Source organism: Carcharhinus amblyrhynchos, unplaced genomic scaffold, assembly GCF_965287045.1.
Source record: "Carcharhinus amblyrhynchos unplaced genomic scaffold, sCarAmb.v2.hapA scaffold_79, whole genome shotgun sequence".
Taxonomy (NCBI): domain Eukaryota; kingdom Metazoa; phylum Chordata; class Chondrichthyes; order Carcharhiniformes; family Carcharhinidae; genus Carcharhinus; species Carcharhinus amblyrhynchos.
In genome coordinates this window covers 161,326-182,716 of record NW_027649819.1, presented here as the reverse complement: position 1 = coordinate 182,716, position 21,391 = coordinate 161,326, and the positions used below count along the sequence as shown (strand labels likewise).

General features: G+C 45.4%; 1 protein-coding gene and 6 non-coding genes across 7 annotated transcripts in view; 2 read left to right on the top strand and 5 right to left on the bottom strand.

The window, feature by feature from the left end:
* Positions 1–2,239: 2,239 nt before the first annotated feature.
* Positions 2,240–2,321, bottom strand: trnas-aga (transfer RNA serine (anticodon AGA)). Its single transcript has one exon. It is a non-coding gene; the product is annotated as a tRNA-Ser (tRNA).
* A 2,059-nt stretch (positions 2,322–4,380) lies between these two features.
* Positions 4,381–4,462, bottom strand: trnas-gcu (transfer RNA serine (anticodon GCU)). Its single transcript has one exon. It is a non-coding gene; the product is annotated as a tRNA-Ser (tRNA).
* Positions 4,463–5,156: 694 nt separating this feature from the next.
* Positions 5,157–5,228, bottom strand: trnam-cau (transfer RNA methionine (anticodon CAU)). Its single transcript has one exon. It is a non-coding gene; the product is annotated as a tRNA-Met (tRNA).
* A 3,808-nt stretch (positions 5,229–9,036) lies between these two features.
* Positions 9,037–9,118, bottom strand: trnas-gcu (transfer RNA serine (anticodon GCU)). The gene has a single exon. It is a non-coding gene; the product is annotated as a tRNA-Ser (tRNA).
* Positions 9,119–9,463: 345 nt separating this feature from the next.
* Positions 9,464–9,535, top strand: trnaw-cca (transfer RNA tryptophan (anticodon CCA)). Its single transcript has one exon. It is a non-coding gene; the product is annotated as a tRNA-Trp (tRNA).
* A 602-nt stretch (positions 9,536–10,137) lies between these two features.
* trnas-uga (transfer RNA serine (anticodon UGA)) lies at positions 10,138–10,219 on the top strand. Its single transcript has one exon. It is a non-coding gene; the product is annotated as a tRNA-Ser (tRNA).
* Positions 10,220–17,609: 7,390 nt separating this feature from the next.
* Positions 17,610–21,391, bottom strand: part of LOC145337818 (putative G-protein coupled receptor 139) — a 44,236-nt gene continuing 40,454 nt past the window's right edge. Inside the window, exon 3 of the mRNA XM_080182672.1 lies at positions 17,610–18,550. Coding sequence (XP_080038798.1) covers positions 17,610–18,550 — 941 coding nt within the window. The remainder of the gene's footprint in view (positions 18,551–21,391) is intronic.

Sequence of the window (21,391 nt, the reverse complement as noted above, 5' to 3'; positions counted from 1 at the left end):
GGTCGTGTGGAATCATGTACTAATTAAAACAAAATGCCCGTTTCAATTAGGTATCTTCCGGGTAGAATGCGTGCAGATTAGCGTAGGGAAAATTGTGCAAAAGATGTTCTTTCAGGAAGTTGTTGCAGACTCGATGGGCCAAATGGCTTCCTTCTGCAACGCAGAGATTCTGTGCAGAAACATTGTCTCCACTTATGAAGCCAAAGATCCAATCCGCTTTCCGAACGACATGTTCAAAATGTCATCTCACTGTCAAAGGTCTCTCTGAACCTCAGGCCCCTCTGAGCTTGCACCCTGTTTGGAACTGGGCCATTGAGATTCTGTTGCATCTCCCCATCTCGTCCGTCAAAATGCAGCACTGTTTCTGAATGTGGAATTAATAATGTGTCTCTGCTGCAATATCAGTGAGCGTTAGATGAATATATCAAGAGTCGCAGATGACACAGAGATGGGTGGAAGAGCAAAGCGTGCAGAGAACGCTGAAAGTCTACAAAGGGACATTGAATGGGCGAGGGTCTGGCAGATGGAGTACAATGTTGTAAATGTGATGTCATCCATTTTGGTAAGTATAACAGCAAAATGGACTATTATTTGAATGGGAAAAATTGCAGCATGCTGCTCTGCAGAGGGAGCTGGGTATCCTTGTGCAGGAATCTCAAGGAGTTGGTTTGCAGGTGCTGTGGAGTACTGTGTACAGTTTTGGTCCCCTTACTTGAGAAAGGATGAATTTGCATTGGAGGGGTACAGAGGAGATTCATTAGGCTGATTCCGGAGATGAGAGAGTTGGCATATTAGGAGAAACTGAGTAGAATAGAGCTACACTCATTGGCATTCAGAAGAATGAGGGGAGATCTTATCGGACTATATAAAATTATGAAGGAAATAGATAAGGTAGAAGCAGGGTAATTATTTCCACTGGCGGGTGAAACTAGAACTGGTGGGGTGGGGGGGGGCGTGGGGGGTGGTGGGGGTTGGGGGTGGTGCGGGATAGCCTCAAACTAAGGGGAAGCGGATTTAGAACTCAGTTGAGGAGGAACTTCTTCACACAAAGTGTTCTGAATCAGAGGAATTCTCTGCCCAGTGAAGCGGTTGAGGCTACCTCATTAAACGTTTTTAAGGCAAGGATAGATCAATTTTTGAACAATAAAGGAATTAAAGGTTATGGTGAGCGGGCGGGTAAGTGGAGCTGAGTCCACGAAAAGATCAGCCATGATGAGTTTGAATGGCGGAGCAGGCTCGAGGGGGCAGATGGCCTACTCCTGCTCCTAGTTCTTATGTCCTTATGAGAGCTGAGACTGCAGCTTCTGTTTCTCCAAAAGAATCTCTCTGGATAAAGCCGGAATTTACAAGGATTTCTGTCACTGAGGCATTGTCTGGCGGTCTGTGTCTCACTGCTCTAACTCACTCTTTCCCTCCACCCCCTCTCACCCACTCTATATGAAGGCGGGATCTTGTTGTTTAGTGACTGAGTGCACACAATCTGTACCTACATCTGATCAAATAGAATTCAGCTTGTGAACAATATCATCGTTTCAACCAGCTCTGGGTTAACCCAGGCACAGCTCTGATTGGCTGCAGCCCCCTGAATCTGGGGAACAGACACTGTGAGCATCGCCGGCCTCAGAGGCTTTCACAGTTACTGAGCTGGGAAACTCCAACTCATCCCCGAGAATCCACAGCACAGAGCGAGAGGAGAGGAAAACCTGTCCTGGGAGCTGTCAATCTGAGACACAGTTTGACCTGTCAATGTGCAGATGTGAAGCTGCTCCTTCCATTCCCAATCTGCTATAAACAGGAGTTCCTAACGCCCAATAATGACCAGCTTGCAGCAATGTGTTTGAATGAACACGATGTCATATCATCCAAGCAGCATTTTGAAATGATCATTCAGTGTATTCTGATGAAATTTATTTCTTATGTTCTGTTTGTCATTCCATAAGAATCTTCCTCTGAAATGAGACCTTGTTTTGTCCTTGCGCATCTGATGCTGTTTTTTTTCAATCTGCTCACATTATGATTTCCCTCATGGAACCAGAGAAAGGGAACAGCACTGAATCATTCGGCTTATCTTGTCCATGCCAGCCCGAGGGCACCCAGGTGTCCTCTTCAAGCTCACCTTCCTGCACTCGGCCCGGAGCCATGGAGCTGAAAGCATGATGGTGATCCACATACTTGGCACCAAAATAGCAGAAGAGTTCCGGGTCAGCGGCTGCCGGAAGAAAACGCTTCTAGCGATAATCGCTGCGAGCAGGACTCGAACCTGCGCGGGGAAACCCCATTGGATTTCTAATCCAACGCCTTAACCACTCGGCCATCGCAGCGCCGCAATTTACGCCTCTAATATAATCACCTCAGTAGCGTTCACACTAACTTCATCAGGCACCGTTATTGCACAAAGCACAGTGTGTGAGCTGAAATTTGTTCCTCTACTTTTACTTTGTCTGTTTGTCTCTGGCGGAGAACTCATTGATTAGGTCAAAGACTTGTTTTTGTAGCTCAATAATTTTTCAGTAGAAATGAGTTAGGTCCGAATAAACACAGGAAAAAGAGAAATCTCTATTGTATTTCATTATAGTCAAATGTTGTGTCCGCCCTGTTTCGACCCACTCTGTTGAAAATGGAAGAGAAAGTGGAAAAAGTTGTAATTAAATTGCCAATGCGATGGCCGAGAATCGAACCCGGGTCAATTGCTTGGAAGGCAGCTATGCTCACCACTATGCCACCATCGCTCACCGTGCATAACCAGCCATTATTTGCAATAGTTTTAATTATGGAACTTCCTCAGTTGCTGATTCCATCAGGCACCAGGAGAGCCCGGAGCGCAGTTTGGAAACTGAACTTGGCTTGTCTGGTTGAAGCCACCTTTTTACAATTGTTCCTTACTGGGAACTCACTGATCAATTCTGAGGCCTGTTCTTTCATTTCACAAAGTTTCCACTCAAAGCAAATTGAAGCTGAATTTTCCATTACAAAGATCGTGATGGTGAGGATTTTTAGTGAATTTCATTTTAAGAGTGTCCACCTACTGTTGTGACCTGCGATAACTCATTAAAGAAATCAGAACAGTGATGGTCAGGAACTGACCCTTGGTCAAATGCTCGCACAGTCACCACTCCATCACCGTCGCTCAACTGGCTCTGTCACCCACTCTGTAAGAAAGTCCAGCTCTGACAGTGAATCTGGTTCCCTCCAGGTCCAATCGGAGGATGGTCAGAAACTGTCACTGTCAGAAACTCCATTATCAGCGAGTGTGGGATGATTATTTAACTGGCTGTCACTGGTTGGTGAGGTTGTGATTTACTGTTACCTGTCAGTGCAGGAGAAACAAATAAAACTATACAAACACTTAGTTGGGGAAAGGGCTTCTCTTGAGGCACTGGGAGTATTTGTATAATGGATATCTGCTTCTGTTCCGTTTGACGGCTGTCACATCTGATACACTTTGATTCTTGTGTTTTTTTTTCCCGCGATACCCTTTCCCTATCGCGACTTGTCATTTTTATTTGCTCGTTTGCTTAAATGTTGAACTGAAACCAATTGGAATTGGCCTATTATTTCACCAAGAAACACTTTCTACTCTGAACACTCTTTGTTGCAGTGTGAGCGCTGCAGCTGGGGATCTATGGCACAAAGAATGGCATGTAGGACTTCTCATCATTGTTTTATTTAACTTGATTTGATTTATTATTGTCACATGTATTAGTATACAGTAGAAGGTATTTTTTCTTGTGTGCTGTGGAGACAAAACATACTGTTCATAGAGAAGGAAAGGTGAGACTGCAGAATGTAGTGTCACAATCATAGCTAGGGTGTCGAGAAAAGTCAACTCAATGTAAGGAAGGTCCATTCAGAGGTCTGATGGCAGCAGGACAGAAACTGTTCTTGAGTCGGTTGGTAGGTGACCCCAGACTGTTGTACACATTTTTCCCGATGGAAGAAGATGGAAGAGAGAAGATTGTCTGGTGAAACATTCAAACTTTGCCTGTATCCTCATAACCCCACATATTTACCGTGCTAATCCCCCTGACACTGAGGGACTATTTAGCATGGCCAATCCCGCTAATACGGCGCTAATTTTCATGGCTGAGCTGCCGATTCTGGAAAGACAAAATGTGCCATTCGGGCCGCAAATGAAGCTGGAGTCTGCTTTGGATCTTCTGAAACCACATGTTTCCCTGGTGGCAAACTCCTGTCCAAAACTGGGGCTTTGATTTGAATCGATCGTCAGCTCGAGTTTCTCACCGGATTCGAAATATGGGAATGTGGAATTGTTCTGGAACATTCACCCCTCAAGCCTGTGTGTCCAAACTTCATTTTGGTTCTGTGAACCTCAAAACACTGAGGTTCACCGGCAATAAAGAGACAGAACAAACACATCAGCGACGAGAATGGGATTCGAAACCACGCGTGCAGAGCACAATGGATTAGCAGTCCATCGCCTTAACCACTCGGCCACCTCGTCATACGGTGACTACTCCCCAAACCACCTCTTGTGTTTTAACATCCGTAACAAAGAACACATTTCTCCCGCAGGGAGATTTACATCCATTTGATGTAAATCCAGAGAAAGTAGAGAGACAGTTCACCTCTCTGCTCCCGGTTTGGTTTTGAATTCACCGAACATGACCCTGATGTAAAACAGAGCAAGTGCTGTGAGTTTGTGGAGCAACAGGAGAGAGTCTGACCTCCCAGTGGAGGGCTGTGTGTCCGAATCACGGAGCTTTTCTGTGTCGGTCTTTGGATTTTGGTTGTTCCTGAAATGACAAATTCCAAAACTGGGATAGAAATGAAATTTTAGGGATGATCCGATTCTCATGCTTAATTAATTTTTATACACTTTTATATTTGAACAATGTGTGAGGAATATGATTTGTCCATTGTTTGTAAAATTAAAGCAAGGTTCCCAGTCCCAGTTGTTTCTGGGGGCCATCAATGGGGAGAGCGGACTGGCTGTGATTTAACCAGAGGATTCACACCTCAGGAGAGGAACAAGACTGAGAAGGTGGAGCCTTCATGATCAATCTCAACTGAACCGGGAATCGATCCCGCGCCGTTGGCTGAATAAACTGTCCAGCCAATGGAGACAAATGCTCTGGGCTACTCATTAATGAAAACTAAGACCACCACTGTTTCTGTTTGATGGAGTGAGTATGTGATAGCAGAGGATGGTTTTGATCCATCGACCTCTGGGTTATGGGCCCAGCACGCTTCCGCTGCGCCACTCTGCTCCCAAAGACAACCCCTCCCTGCTTATTACTGCTGCCCTAGAGCCAGGAATCTATTCACTGTCTCTTTTTATTACAAACAAGGCCCTGGGAAGCTCACCCTGGCTGGATATTAACACGTAACATCACCCCGAATGTAACAGACAGAGAAAAAACACACAGAAAAACAGTAAAAGACTATTAGGACACACTCACAATGAGAGACAGAAAATATTCGAGCAAACCAGCAAGATACTGAGATGGGAAAACTGATTATGTATGAAAAGGGATTTTCTGTTACACAAAGATAGGCCCTGTATTGAAGTGTATGTTGTGTTGTGTAACTGTGCTCTCTGCTGTGTAACTGTTCTCTCTGTTTGGAACTGTGACTCTCCCGTTGACAGATCTTCACTGTGGTTCTGACAAATTCTTCCCTGTTGTGTAAATGTGTTCCGGGTTTGTAAATATCATCCGTCTTGAGCAGAAGTTTTCCTTTTGTGTGAAATGTTCTCTGTTGTTCTGTGAAGATGTTTTCTGTGGAAAAGAATCGACGAAAATTTCAAGGCCGCCATTTCTGAGGCTTGCTTTCAATTCCAGCATTGTTTGGGCCGAATGGCCTCCTCCTGTTTCTGTTTTCTATCCATGTGCCTATGTGTTAAATCAGTGAATTTGAATATCACCAGCTGCCATGGTGGGATTTACTCCGTGTCCCCAAAGATTAGCGCGGGCCCCTGGATTACCAGCCCAGTGACATCACCTTTCGTCCCTGTAAACAAAAACAGTTCATTCAGCTCAGCATTAAACCTCTTCCTGAGGAGATTAGAATTCCTGCCACAGAATTTCAATTCGCCGATTGATGCAAAGCATTTTGTTCTAGGTTGGAACATTAACAATTTATCCAGCTCAAACATACATTGTGGAACAGTTCTGACCGCAAATAATGAGATAAGTGAGAATTAAATGAACAAAGTTACAAGGAAAATAATTCTGAGAAAGCTGTTTGGAAGAAATAGTGGATTTCAGTTAACGGACGAGGGCATTGGACTTTTATTTCCAAATGTCTTTATTGATGTCAAATGTCACCATCTGCCATGGTGGTGGTGGTGGTGTGTGTGTGTGTGTGTGTGTGTGTGTGAGAGAGAGAGAGAGAGAGATTCTCACATAATCAGTCTGTTTGTGAATATGAATTAATCCTTCATGTTCCCTCATAAACACGGTGATCCCTTGTCTTTGTGAATTCCTCAGATACACTTGTACCACTGAGACTCTGCTGTGGGGGTGGAGGGTGGGGTGAGGTTTGAAGGCAATGCCGCAGTGTGAAAACAGACGGTTTTATAGCAGGGAAGTGAAAAGTGAACTTGTCTGTGTGAAGATCACAGAAAAGCTCTGTCTGGCGCTGCGACCAAGAGACAAGTTTTGGGTTGTCAGTAAATGAACTCCTGTAATGAAAGCTCAAAATCAGAAAGAGGAAATGCTGGAAATATTCAGCAGCCCCGAAAGCAGCTGTGGAGAAATATCCCTATCGCCAGGATGTAACCCTTCAATTGCAGAGTTCACATTGCTCAGATCTCTCAATCTTAGCACCTTCGGGCAAGGAACGGGTAGAGCGGGAGTTGGGTCTGTGTTGACTTGAGCAAACAGAGCAATGCACAAACCCAGTAAACAGGAGATCCCTGTTTCAAATCCCAGAGAGAACTTTGAGGTCTTCCAAGTGATCAGTGCAATTGTACAAGTCACAATATCCCATCCTTGCTAATCAATATTGTCTTTCCCTTTACAGTGGATGATCTACAGAGATAAAACATATTTCGAGACTCCCCACAAATATCTCTACTATTTATTTACACGATCCGGGTATTTTCATCATTCGCAGAGAAAAATAATCTGCAATAAATCTAATGCTGTGAATTCATAAATACAGCTTTCCTTTTTTTCTGTCTCTCAGGGAATTTCTAACACCGTCGAATGGTCTTAGAGTCATACAATCCCAACAGTGCTGAAAGAGACCGTTCTGTCCATCGAGTTTGTACCAACTCTCCAACAGAGAATCGCACACTGGACCTATCCCCACAGCGCCACGCATCCACCCCGGTAATCTACCCATACAAACACCTTGGGGAACAAGGGGCAATCCAGCATGGCCTATCCACCCAACTTGCTCATCTTTGGACTGTGGGAGTAAAGCAGATGACTTGGTTTCCTGAAATAATTTGCCTGGGTCAATATAGATTGAACAGAACTACAGAAGGTTAGCACCATCCAGGACAAAGCATCCCACTTCATTCGCTTCCCAAGCATTAAAAATTCACTCCCTCCACTCCCGACACACAATGACAGTAGTGTGCACCATCTGCACGATGCAGCAACTCAGCAAGGCTACTTTTCCAGCAGCTCCCAAACCCATGACTACGACAGCCTGGAAGGACAAGCGCAGCAGACACATCAGAATAACACCCCTACATTTCAGGGCACTGATATTTATTTATTGATTTGTAAATTGCTGTTGTGTGTGTGTGTTCTTTAACTATTTTTATCTTCCATAAGAAGTGAAATATCGAATTGAGAAAGATGTTACTATTTCTAACCCAACCAGCGAACGTTGTGTCAAACTCTAAGAAAGGTTTGTGATTTATTCTCGAGTCAGCGGTTTCCCTGGGAGCCGGGTTAACAGACACAGCATGGAGAGATGGCAGAGCAGGAAATGTCGGTGCCGAAGGTGAATCACATCAATGAAGCAGCAACTGGCTTGCTCCGAATCTGATCAAAAATCCGACTCTGGTGGGACTCGAATCCACAACATTTGAATGGCTAGTTTAATTATTTAGAAGTGTAACGCGCTTTCCATTGCGCCACAGAGCGGGAGTTTACTTTCCTGCTCCATCTATGGATCTTTGACACTGTAGAAGCTATTCATAAGTTCAACAATCTCACACTTTAAACAACAAGAACTGTTAAGAATATGGTGTTACAGACATAACTAGGGTGTAGAGAAAGATCAACTTCATGCGAGATAAGTCCATTCAAGGTGAATTCAGATGTTCGGGATCCAGTCACAGAGGGAGGTGCCGAGGCCCAGGACACAGAGTTTGGAGAGGAGTTTTGTGGGAATAATAGTGTTGAAGGCTGAGCTGTAGTCAATAAATAGGAGTCTGACATAGGTGTCCTTGTTATCGAGGTGTTCCAGGATTCTGTGCAGGGCCAGGGAAATGGTGTCTGCTGTGGAGCTTTTGTGGCGGTTGGTACTGGCCTGTTAGACAGCTAGTCATTGTCCCGTGAGATGTTCAATGGTTGCGCGTCCAAATCTCATCGGAGTCCACTTTTGGGTAAAGTTTGAAGAAATTAGGGACTGGTGTGTCAATCAATCTTCTCAGAGAAATAAAACTGCCGCCTGGAACTTCATAGAATGCCTACAGTGTAAAAGGACGACATTCGGCCCACCAAGCCTGTACTGACAACAATCCCACCCAGACTGTATCCCCGTGACCCCACATGTTTACCATGCTAATCCCCCTGACACTAAGGGGCTATTTAGCATGGCCAATCCCGCTAATACAGCACTAATTTTCATGGCTGACCTGCCGATTCTGGAAAGACAAAACCTTGCCACTGGCGTCTGCTTTGGAGCTTCTAAAACAACATTTTTGCAGGGTGGTGAACTCGTGTCCAAAGCAGGTAACCTGACTTGAATCGAGTTTCTCCGAGGATGAGATTTGTGGGAATGTGGAATTATTCTGGAACATTCACCCCTCAAGCCTGTGTCCCCAAAATTCATCTTGATTCTGTGAACCTCAAAACAAGCCATCAGTTGGGGGGTTCAGAGAAAATGCATCACCGACGAGGATGGGATTCGAACCCACGCGTGCAGAGCACAATGGATTAGCAGTCCATCGCCTTAACCACTCGGCCACCTCGTCACACAATGTTTTGGCACCAAACCTTTACACAGGGTCATCTGGACTCGAAATGTCAGCTCTTCTCTCTCCTTGCGGATGCTGCCAGACCCGCTGAGATTTTCCAGCGTTTTCTCTGTTGACTTCTCACCAAACCAGCTCTTGTGTTTTAACACCCGTAACAAACAACATATTTCTCCCGCAGGATCATGTTGTGTTGCTGTTTACTCCTTAATCTCGGTTGGCTGTTACTCTTCCATTCCATGTCTAACCACAGAAAGTAAAGAGGGAGACAGTTCCATTCCCTGGGCCCAGTCTGATTTTGAATTGACTGAACATAACCCGGGTGTAAAAAGTAGCAAGTAGTGTGAGCTTGTGGCGCAATGGTAGCGCGCCTGACTCCAGATCAGAAGGTTGCGTGTTCAAATCACGTCAGGCTCATGAAGCTTTTCTGGGTCGGATTTTGTATCTGGGTAAAGTTAATTTGTTCCCGGAATGACAAATTTCAAAACGATTGTAGAAATGATATTTCAGGTATGTTTCTGGTTCGCATGCTCAGATTATTTTTTGCACAGTTTTATATCTGAAACAATGTGTCAGAATTGTGAGGTGTTCATTTCTTGCAAAGTTAAAGCAAGGTCCACACTCTCAGATGTTTCTGTGGGTCATCAAAGGAGAGAGAGCTGACTGGTGGTGATTTAACAGGATAATTCATACCTCAGGAGAGGAGCAAGGATAAAAACGATCTCAGACGATACAGGAATTAATCCCGAGCTACTGGCTGAATAAAATGCCCAGCCAACTGAGCTAAACACTTATTTGATAAAAGGGGAACTCTCCGAAAGTTCATGCTGCCAAATAAACCTGCTGGGCTTTAACCTGGTGTTGTGAGATTACTTACTGTGAACCTGGGATAAATGTGCTGTGTTCCCCGTTAATGAAAATCAAGATGATGAAGCAAATTTACTGGCGAGAAAACTCGGACTCACCTTTGGGCAGCAGCCGAATGTTACTATTTGATGTTAGTAAGACCTCCTCCAGCAGCTGCGATGGCCGAGTGGTTAAGGCGTTGGACTTGAAATCCAATGGGGTTTCCCCACGCAGGTTTGAGCCCTGCTCGCAGCGGTTCTGATACACAGTGTTTCCAAATTACAATTTGTTTAGTGGGGTAACCACTAAAAAAACATAGTGTGGGGAAGCTCAGTGGTTATCACTGCTGCTTCACAGCTCCAGGGACCTGGGTTCGATTCCCGGCCTGGGTCACTGTCTGTGTGGAGTTTGCACATTCTCCTCGTGCCTGTGTGGGTTTTCTCCCACAGTCCAAAGATGTGCGGGTTAGGTTGATTGGCCTTGCTAAAAATTTTCCTTAATGTCCTGAGATGAGTAGGTTAGAGGGATGAGTGGGGAAAATATGGGGGTAGGGCCTGGGTGGGATTGTGGTCCGTGCAGACTCAATGGGCAGAATGGCCTCTTGTGGCACTGTATGATTTCTATGATAACAGACGATGGTTTTGATCCATCGCTTCTTGGTTTTGGGTCTAGCTTCTGCTGTGCCACTCTGCCCCGAACGTTACCACTTCCTTCATCGATGTGACTGAACACATTGACGAAGGAAGAGCAGTGGATGTGGTTTACATGGACTTCAGCAAGGCATTTGATAAGGTCCCCCATGCAAGACTTCTTGAGAAGGTGAGAGGGCATGGGATCCAGGGGGCTTTGGCCTTGTGGATCCAGAACTGGCTTGCCTGCAGAAGGCAGAGAGTGGTTGTGGATGGGTCTTTTTCTGCATAGAACATAGAACATAGAACATTACTGCGTAGAACAGGCCCTTCGGCCCACGATGTTGCGCTGACCAATTAAGAGAAAAGCAATGACCCTCTAACCTAAACCAATCCCTTTCCATCCATAAACCTATCCACGCACCTCTTAAACGCCCCCAAACTAGGCACATCTACAACTGCAGCAGGCAGGGCATTCCAATCCCTCATCAGCCTCTGGGTAAAGAACCTACCCCTGACATCCGTCCTATAACTACCCCCCCTTAATTTAAAGCTATGCCCCCTCGTGCTAGCTTTCTCCATCCGAGGAAAAAGGCTATCACTGTCCACCCTATCTAAACCTCTAATCATCTTGTATGTTTCAATAAGGTCTCCTCTTAGCCACCTTCTTTCTAACGAAAACAACCCCAAATCCCTCAGTCTCTGTTCATAGGACCTGCCCTCCATACCAGGCAACATCCTGGTAAACCTCCTCTGCACCCTCTCCAATGCCTCCACATCCTTCCTATAATGTGGGGACCAAAACGGTACATAATACTCCAAGTGTGGACGCACCAGAGTTTTGTACAGTTGCAACATGACTTTGGACGCATGGAGGTCAGTCACCAGTGGAGTGCCCCAGGGGTCTGTTCTACGACCCTTGCTGTTTGTCATTTTCATAAATGACCTGGATGAGGAAGTGGAGGGATGGGTTAGTAAGTTGGCCGACGATATGAAGGTTGGTGCTGTGGATAGTCTGGAGGGATATCAAAAGTTGCAGCGGGACATAGATAGGATGCAAGACTGGGCGGAGAAGTGGCAGATGGACTTCAACGAGGAAAAATGTGTTGTGGTCCATTTTGGCAGGACCAACGGGATGCAGGAGTACAATATCAAGGGTAGGAGTCTTAGCAGTGTTGAGGAGCAGAAGGATCTTGGGGTCCGGGTCCATAGGACTCTTAAATCGGCCTCGCAGGTGGAGGATGTGGTCAAGAAGGCGTATGGTGTACTGGCCTTCATTAATCGAGGGATTGAGTTTAGGAGTCGGGAGGTAATGCTGCAACTTTATAAGACCCTTGTCAGACCCCACTTGGAGTACTGTGTGCAGTTCTGGTCGCCTCACTACAAGAAGGATGTGGAGGCTATTGAAAGGGTGCAGAGGAGATTTACAAGGATGTTGCCTGGATTGGGAGGCATGCCTTCTGAGGATAGGTTGAGGGAGCTCGGTCTCTTCTCCCTGGAGAGACGAAGGTTGAGAGGCGACCTGATAGAGGTTTATAAAATGTTGAGAGGTATAGATAGGGTGGATTCTCAGAGGCTATTTCCCAGGGCTGAAATGGTCGCTACGAGAGGACACAGGTTTAAGGTGCCTCGGAGCAGGTACAGAGATGTTAGGGGTAAGTTTTTCACTCAGAGGGTGGTGAGTGAGTGGAATCGGCTGCCGTCGGTGGTGGTGGAGGCGAACTCACTGAGGTCTTCTAAGAGACTTTTGGATGAGTACATGTGATTTAATGGGATTGAGGGTTATAGATACGCCTAGGAGATAGGGATATGATCAGTGCACCTTGTGGGCCGAATGGCCTGTTTGTGCTGTAGTTTTTCTATGTTCTATTATATTAAGTAGTCTGGTTGGAGGATTCCATCCAATGAAATACAACACAAATGCCCAACTTTCAGTGAAGTATTAGCAAGGTTAAATTAATCCGGATTTACAAAGTGCCTCAGAGACTGGGAGACAAATAATAAATCCACACTCACATTGTGAAGAAGGATTTGGAGATGCCAGCGTTGGACTGGGGTGGGCGCAGTAAGAAGTTTCACAACACCAGGTTAAAGTCCAACAGATTTATTTGAAATCACAAGCTTCCCAAGTGCTGCTCCTTCATCTTTTGAGTGGCGAGATTGGTTTCAGAAACTGGGCATTTATAGACAAAGGCACCATTACAAGGTAGGAATGTGAGTCTTTCCAGGGAATCAAGAATTTACAGGCACAGAAAATGCGAGTCGAGGGAGGGATGATCACGGGTTAAAGAGGTTAGTTGTATTTTGCAAGTCTAGGCCAAATGGTGGGGTTATATGTAGTGTGATAAGGACTCGGTAGCATGGTGGTTAGCACTACTGTTTCAGAGCTCCAGGGTCCTGGGTTCGATTCTCGGCTCGAGTCACTGTCTGTGTGGAGTTTGCACATTCTCCTCGTGTCTGTGTGGAGTTTGCTCATTCTCCTCATGTCTGTGTGTGTTTCCTCCGGGTATTCCGGTTTCCTCCCACAGTCTGAAGAGATGTGCGGGTTAGGTTGATTGGCCATGCTAAGAAATTGCCCCTTAGTGTCCAGGGAGGCGTAGGTTAGAGGGATTAGTGGGTGTAATATGTGGGGGTAGGGTCTGGGTGGGATTGTACTCAGTGCAGACTCGATGGGCTGAAGGGCCTCTTTCTGCACTGGAGGGATTCTGTGAGCTGTCAGGATTTTGCTCACTCACTCAGCCTATCTATATCCACCTGCAAGCTCCTTATATCCTCTTTCACAAAATAATTTCCTTCCTTTGTGTCATCTGCACTCAACTAAAGCACGATAGGAATCACAAAAGTTTGGGGCCCCAGGACAGAGCCCTGGATGTGATTCCACTCATCACATCCTGCCAAACAAAACAAAAAGAGCACTGTAGGGATTCTATGAAAAGGTGGGAATCGTGTCCATACCAAATGCCCAACTTTCAGTAAAGTATTAGCAAGGTTAAATTTCTCCAGATTTACAAAGTGCCTCAGAGACTGGGAGATAAATAATAAGTCCACACTCACATTGTGAAGAAGGATTTGGAGATGTTATATAGATATATTTTTCACATTGACAGTTGATAGCTTTGGATTTTTAGATCTAACATTTCAAGCATATATTTGTTTGAAAGCCAAAGAACAACCAATCGCCACTCCACTAATCAGCAGAGAGATTAACAAAATACATAATTATATTCACAATTATATTCTGGAATGCAAAGCAGGACAGTGGATCCACAGTTCGAACTGCTTCCTCACAGCACAAGGGGCCCAGGTTCAATTCTCAGCCTGGGAAACTGTCCTTGTGGAGCCCGGATCTTCTCCCCGTGTCTGCGTAGGTTTCCTCTCGGTGTTCTGGTTTTCATCCACAGCCGGAGAGGTGAGATGGTTCGGTGTATTGGTCAGGAAAATCCTCCAGAAGTATACCCGGAGAGCCGCCAGGGTATGGCTTCTCAAGGCTTTTCAGTTTAACTTCATTGCAGTATTAACGTGAACCAACAAATAAATTGAAAAAAAAATGATAGCAGTTTTGGAGATTTAAAATTGTTCAGTTATATATAATACAACTGGAAAACACACTTTGGCATCTCCTTTTTGCCACCCCACTTCCACATTAATCAGTGTGGTTTTATTTATGCATCGGACAAGCTTCACTTGTCAAGAAGGCGTATGGGATGTTGGCCTTCATAGCGAGGGGGATAGAATATAAAAGTAGGGAGGTCTTGCTGCAACTGTACAGGGCACTGGTGAGGCCGCAGCTGGAGTACTATGTGCAGTTTTGGTCGCCACACTTGCGCAAGGATATCTTGGCCTTGGAGGGAGTGCAGAGGAGGTTCATTCAGCTGATACTGGAGATAAGAACATAAGAACATAAGAAATAGGAGCAGGAGTAGGCCATCTAGCCCCTCAAGCCTGCCCCGCCATTCAATAAGATCATGGTTGATCTGTCGTGTCTCAGTTCCACATCCCCGCCCTCTCCCCATAACCCTTAATCCCCTCGCTTATCGAAAACCTATCAACCCGTGTCTTAAAAATATTTAGTGAGGCAGCCTCCACCACTTCAATGGGCAGAGAATTCCAGAGATTCACCACCCTTTGAGTGAAGAAGTTCCTCCTCAACTCCTTTCTAAACCGCAGCAAGACCTCCCTACTTTTATATTCAATCCCCCTCGTTATGAAGGCCAGCATCCCATTCGCCTTCCTGACCACCTGCTGCACCTGCAGGCTGGGTTTTTGCGACTCATGCACAAGGACCCCCAGGTCCCTCTGCACCGTCGCCTGCTGCAGTTTTTGGCCATGTTGAGGGGATTGGACTATGAAGAGAGGCTGAATAGACTGGGCCTGTACTCGTTGGAGTTTAGAAGGATGAGGCGGGTTCTTATAGAGATGTATAAGATAATGAAGGGGATGGATAGGGTAGAGGTAGAGAGATTCTTCCCGCTTAGAAAGGATAGCAGGACTAGAGGGCAGAGCCTCAAGATAAGGGGGGAGCAGTTTAGAACGGAGTTGAGGAGGAACTTCTTCAGTCAAAGGGTGGTGAATCTCTGGAATTCTCTGCCCGTTGAAGTGGTGGAGGCTGCCTCGCTGAATATATTGAAGTCACGGGTAGATAGGTTTCTGATAGACAGGGGAATTAAGGGGAGAAAGCGGGAAAGTGGAACTGATCCACTATCAGATCCGCCATGATCTTATTGAATGGCGGGGCAGGCTCGAAGGGCTAGATGGCCCTACTCCTGCTCCTATTTCTTATGTTCTTGTGTTCATTCCTGGACAGCACAATCTCCCTGTAAATGTGAAGGGAACATCCGGACTGGGAAGAGAGCACAGCCAGTGTTGCATACAATGACAACATTACTGTGTTAAAAGAAAGCACATTTTCTGTCTGGGACCATGACATGTGTTTAATGGGACGTTGGCCTTTATAGCGAGGGGGATAGAATATAAAAGCAGAGGGGATCTAATAGAGGTATATAAGATTATGAAGGGTATAGATAGAGTAAACAGAGGTAAGCTATTTCCTATGTTAGAGACACACAGTACGAGGGGCCACGGGCTTAGGGTGAGGGGGGAGAGGTATAACACAGATATTAGAGGGAGGGTTTTCACACGGAGGGTAGTGGGGGTATGGAATGCTCTGCCAAGTAAGGTGGTGGAGGCAGGCATGCTGGAGTTGTTTAAGAGTAACTTAGACAGGCACATGACTGAGTTGGAGATGGGAGGATATAGGAGATTGTTTTAAACAAGGTTCATTAGCTTTGGGACATCCCTGGTAATGTGTGAGTATGAGGAATGATACTAATGTTTTTCTCTTTTAATTCACAGGTTTTAAGTCGGTCCGCCTTGTTGTCCAACGAGGGGCATGCACGCGATGGGTCATACTTGGGCTGCTCTTGGGTGTTCGAGAATAACCTAGTGCTTCATGTCGTTAGTTGTGCCTAAACTGGACCAGATACTGGGCAAGACGACAGCTCAGTGACTATCGCTGATTGCTGTGCAGACACATGGATTTGGGCCGGTGTCTGTGGGAGTTTGCGCATTCTCCCCGTGCTTGCGTGGGTTTTCTCTGGGTGCTCCGGTTTCCTCCCACACCCCAAAGATGTGCTATTAGGCTGATTGGAGGTAATAAATTGTCCCTAAATTAGTTTCCCTCAATGTGGAATGCCATAAGCGTAGATAAGGGTCATGGGTGGAGGGGGGACTGGAATTGTTAAAATGGCGGCGCGGGCTCGTTGGGCCGAAGGGCCTGTTTCCCAGGCTGTTTTTGTTCTTTGTTCTTTATTTGTACAGGGCACTGTTGAGGCCGCAGCTGGAGTACTGTGTGCAGTTTTGGTTGCCGCACTTGCGAAAGGACATATTGGCCTTGGAGGGAGTGCAGAGGAGGTTCACTAGGCTGATACCGGAGATGAGGGGGTTGGACGATGAAGAGAGACTAAATAGACTGGGTCCGTACTCGTTGGAGTTTAGAAGGATGAGGGGGGATCTTATAGAGACGTATAAGATAATGAAAGAGATGGATAGGGTAGAGGTAGAGAGATTCTTCCCACTTAGAAAGGATAGTAGGACTAGAGGGCACAGCCTCAAGATAAGTGGGGGGAGGGTGCAGTTTACATCAGAGTTGAGGGGGAACGTCTTCACTCAAAGGGTGGTGAGCCTCTGGAATTCTCTGTCCGTTGATGTGGTGGAGGCTACCTTGAATATATTTAAGTCACGGGTAGATAGATTTCTGATAGACAGGGGAATTAAGGGTTATGGGGAGAAAGCAGGAAAGTGGAACTGATCCACTTCAGATCAGCCATGATCTTATTAAATGGTGGGCAGGCTTGAAGGGCTAGATGGCCTACTCCTGCTCCTATTTCTTATGTTCTTATAGCAGAGATAACAAGCGCGATGAAAACAAAATAACACAGGAATAAAATGACAGTAGTCTCTGTCAAATATCAATTAAATATTGTCGTAAATATTCAGCATTTCGAATGTTTGTTTAGCTCAGGCTGAGGTCTGTGTAAATGCATCAATGTATTTGTTGGTCTTTAGGAGACTGGTCAAAAACAATCCATCTTTCCATTAATTGGGCCTCTACTCCCTGGAGTTCTGAAGAATAAGATGAGATGTATTTAAGGTGTCCAAGACTATAAAGGGGATTGACAAAAGTAGACACGGTGAGGGTTTTTCTGTCTTGTATGACAGACTAGAGTATGAGAATTAATATAAGCTTAGGCATAAAAGTTGGCAAATTTACTACAGAAAACTGGGGAAATTACTTTATCAAATTGTCGTGAGTCTGTGGAATTCTATGCCCCAGAGTGTAATCGATGCAGAGACTTTAGATAAATTTGAGGAAGAATAGAGTTGATTTTCAAATTGAACAGGATAAAGGGCTGTTACTGGAATTGAGGTCAACTTGAGATCAGCCATGAGCAGATTCTATGGCTAAATTGCCTACTTGCATTGACACACTGGAAACATAGGTACCCACATCACTGTTCTCAATTGTTTTGTTTATGAATTAAGTGAATAATCAACGTGAGCGGATATTTTACCGCGCTCTTGAACTGCTCCCTGAACTTTGACTGAGTCACCCCATAAATAAACGTGTTTGTGCAGCAACTTAATATCTGCAACATAAATCCAACTTGTCGAAAGATGTATAAGGAACCTTCGTAATCTTTGGGATTTGATCCTGTAATGCTATAAAATAAGAACTCAATAACACGTATCAGCCACAGAAGTATGAAGCTGCCAGATATGGTGAAAAGTAAAATCATAGATTTCCGTCTGCTCTCCATTTCAGGGTCACTTCGATTCTCTCCCTTACTCTGACCCCTCAGTCCCTTACGAACTCGACTGGCTATTAAAATATGTCTGACTGTTAAAGCATTCAGCAGTAAGATTAAGACAAATGGCAGCAATGGTGTCAGAACAGTATCAAACCAGTCGTATATCACCCATCCGATATCAGTAAAGTAGCTTGGCTTTGCATTACAGCTCCATGGCACATCATTAATTACCCATCCAGGTTCAAGGGTAAAATACAAAGGAATGTTTTTTAAACAAAGCAGAATGCTGGTTGTTATTAGAATCACAGCCACTGTTTTCTCAGTGCAATATTTAGTTTTCAGCTTCAGGCAACAAATGGCCACAAAACGGTCAAAGGAGAAAGTCACAGTGAACCAGACAGAACAGTCCGTTGCTGCCCCAACCAGGACAAGGATAATTCTGAACACAGTGGTGGTATTCAGGAAAGTCCCCGGGAAATAATAATAACTGATCCTTGAGAAAATGACATCAGTGATAATGACCAGTAGGTCCGCCATTGCCATGGCCACCAGATAGCGAGTCGTGCAGTTGGAGAGACCACATTTTCCCCGAGAAAGGATCGCAATCGCCACTAAATTAACTGCAAATAGAAACAAAAAGGGGGAAAACAAAAAGTATCACTTACTGACCAAATATACTCAGTGTCTTCCCTTGAGAGTCTTCCCTCTGACCCCACAGTCCCTTGTGAACTTGACTGGATACTAAAAGATGCCTGACTGATAAAAAGCCGATGGATCTCGATCTTGTCAGAAGTTGTTTCTCAGTCGTGACCTCAAGATGACAAATTTGGGCTCAGTATTACACCAGCCCACAGGTTGCCATTTTAAGATGTTAATGAAACCAGAGTGTTCTTCCCTGATTTTACATAGAATCATAGAACCCTGCAGTGCAGAAAGAGGCCCTTCGGCCCATCGAGTCTACACTGACCACAATCCCATCCAGGCCCTACCCCCATATCATACCCAATAATCCCTCTAACCTACACATCCCTGGATACTAAGGGGCAATTTCTTAGCATGACCAATCAACCTAACCCGCACATCTTTAGACTGTGGGAGGAAACCGGAGCACCCAGACACGAGGAGAATGTGCAAACTCCGCACAGACAGTGACCCGAGCCGGGAATCGAACCTTAGGGTCTGTGAAGCAGCAGTGTTAACCCACTGTGCTACCGTGCCACCCCATACTTTTAATGGGTTCAATGTTTGCAGACAGATTTGCTCTCTAAAACCTATGCCAGACGCAGGGAAATCCATGATCCATGATCGAACCTCTGATTGGGATCAGAACTATGTCAGGGGTAAGTTTTTCACTCAGAGCATTAATGCATTATCCCAACCTTTGGATTTTTTTTGACCTGGTTATGGACCAACAATCAATGCAGTTTTATGTTAACAGTTGGACCAATTCCACATTTCCAAACAATGGAGCATGAGCTGTGCCGACCATTGTGTCGAGCGGTGAATTCTCCTGGAAGCCTCGCACTTTATTCACATTTCTTCCACGCCTGTCACTCAGTGTTCCAAATGATAGAAAAAAATGGCATCCTGTCCAATTATCATTCATCGGCAATGTTCACGCATCTCGTGTTTGCTTCTATTTAAATAATGCTTTTATTACAAAGAACAACACAGCACGGGAAGCAGGCCCAATGAGCCCATTTTAACATTGTACTTTTCCTCTTCCACCCTTGATCCATTTATTGTAGGTGAAATACAGGGATACGCTGACAGAAACGATTTGAAACGGTTCTATAATGACCTCAACACTCTTTACGGACCTCAATCTCTCGGGAGCTCCCCCTTTCCTGAGTACAGATGCTCCAACTCTCATTACGGAGAGGGCTCAGATCCTGCAGAGGTGGGCTGAACACGTTGAAGCCATCCTCAGCCGACCGTCATCTATTAACGATGAGGCAATAGACACGATTTCCCAGTTCGATACCAACAGCGCCATGTAGTAGCAGAAGTCAGCAGGGCAGATAAGAACAGAAGAACATAAGAAATAGGAGCAGGAGTAGGGCCATCTCGCCCTTCGAGCCTGCCCCGCCATTCAATATGATCATGGCTGATCTGAAGTGTATCAGTTCCACTTTCCCGCTTTCTCCCCTGTCTATCAGAAACCGATCTACCCGTGACTTAAATATATTTAGTGAGGTAGCCTCCACCACTTCAACGGGCAGAGAATTCCAGAGATTCACCACCCTTTGAATGAAGAAGTTCCTCCTCAACTCCGATCTAAACTGCGCCCCCCCCCCCCTCCTTATCTTGAGGCTGTGCCCTCTCGTCCTGCTATCCTTTCTGAGCGGGAAGAATCTCTCCACCTCTACCCTATCCATCCCTTTCATTATCTTATATAGGATCCCCCCCTCATCCTGCTAAACTCCAACGAGTACACACCCAGTCTATTTAATCTCTCTTCATAGTCCAACCCCCTCATCTCCGGTATCAGCCTAGTGAACCTCCTCTGCACTCCCTCCAAGGCCGAAATATCCTTACGCAAGTGCAGCAAACAAAACTGCACACAGTACTCCAGCTGCGGCCTCACCAGTACCCTGTACAGATGCAGCAAGACCTCCCTGCTTTTATAGTGCGGCCGCACTTGGAGTATTGTGTGCAGTTCTGGTCCCCACATTACAGGAAGGATGTAGAGGCTTTGGAGAGGGTGCAGAGGAGGTTTATCAGGATGTTGCCTGGTATGGAGGGGAGATCCTACGAGGAGTGACTGAGAGATTTGGGGTTGTTTTCGCTGGAAAGAAGGCGGCTAAGAGGGGACCTTATTGAAACATATAAGATGATTAGAGGTTTAGACAGGGTGGATAGTGATAGCCTTTTTCCTAGGATGGAGAAAGCTAGCACGAGGGGGCACGGCTTTAAATTAAGGGGGGGTAGTTATAGGACTGATGTCAGGGGTAGGTTCTTTACCCAGAGGGTGGTGAGGGACTGGAATGCCCTGCCAGCTGCAGTTGTAAATGCGCCTAGTTTGGGGGCGTTTAAGAGATCTGTGGTTAGGTTTATGGACGAAATGGGATTGGTTTAGATTAGTGGGTTAGTGTTGTTTTTTTTTAAAAGCTGGTCAGCGCAACATCGTGGGCCGAAGGGCCTGTTCTGCGATGTAATGTTCTATGTTCTATGTTCTATGAACCTTTTCTGCATTCTGCATTTTCTGCCTTCACATCCGATTGTGTGACTTCCGGGATTGGACACAATACTTCAGCTGTGGATGTTTTAGCGTGCTACATCATCTTAACATAACCTCCTTGTTCATTCACTTGAAGCCCCTGTTAATCAAGTGTACAATTCAATATGCTTTATTAAACTATCTCTACGTGTATGCTGGTGTCCTGTCACTTCATCTGTCGTTACATGTTTCCAGATAATGAATTTTGCTACTTTTGTGTCTGTCTTTCTCCTTTCAATGCATTCTTGGTGTTATGTAGTGGAATGATGTG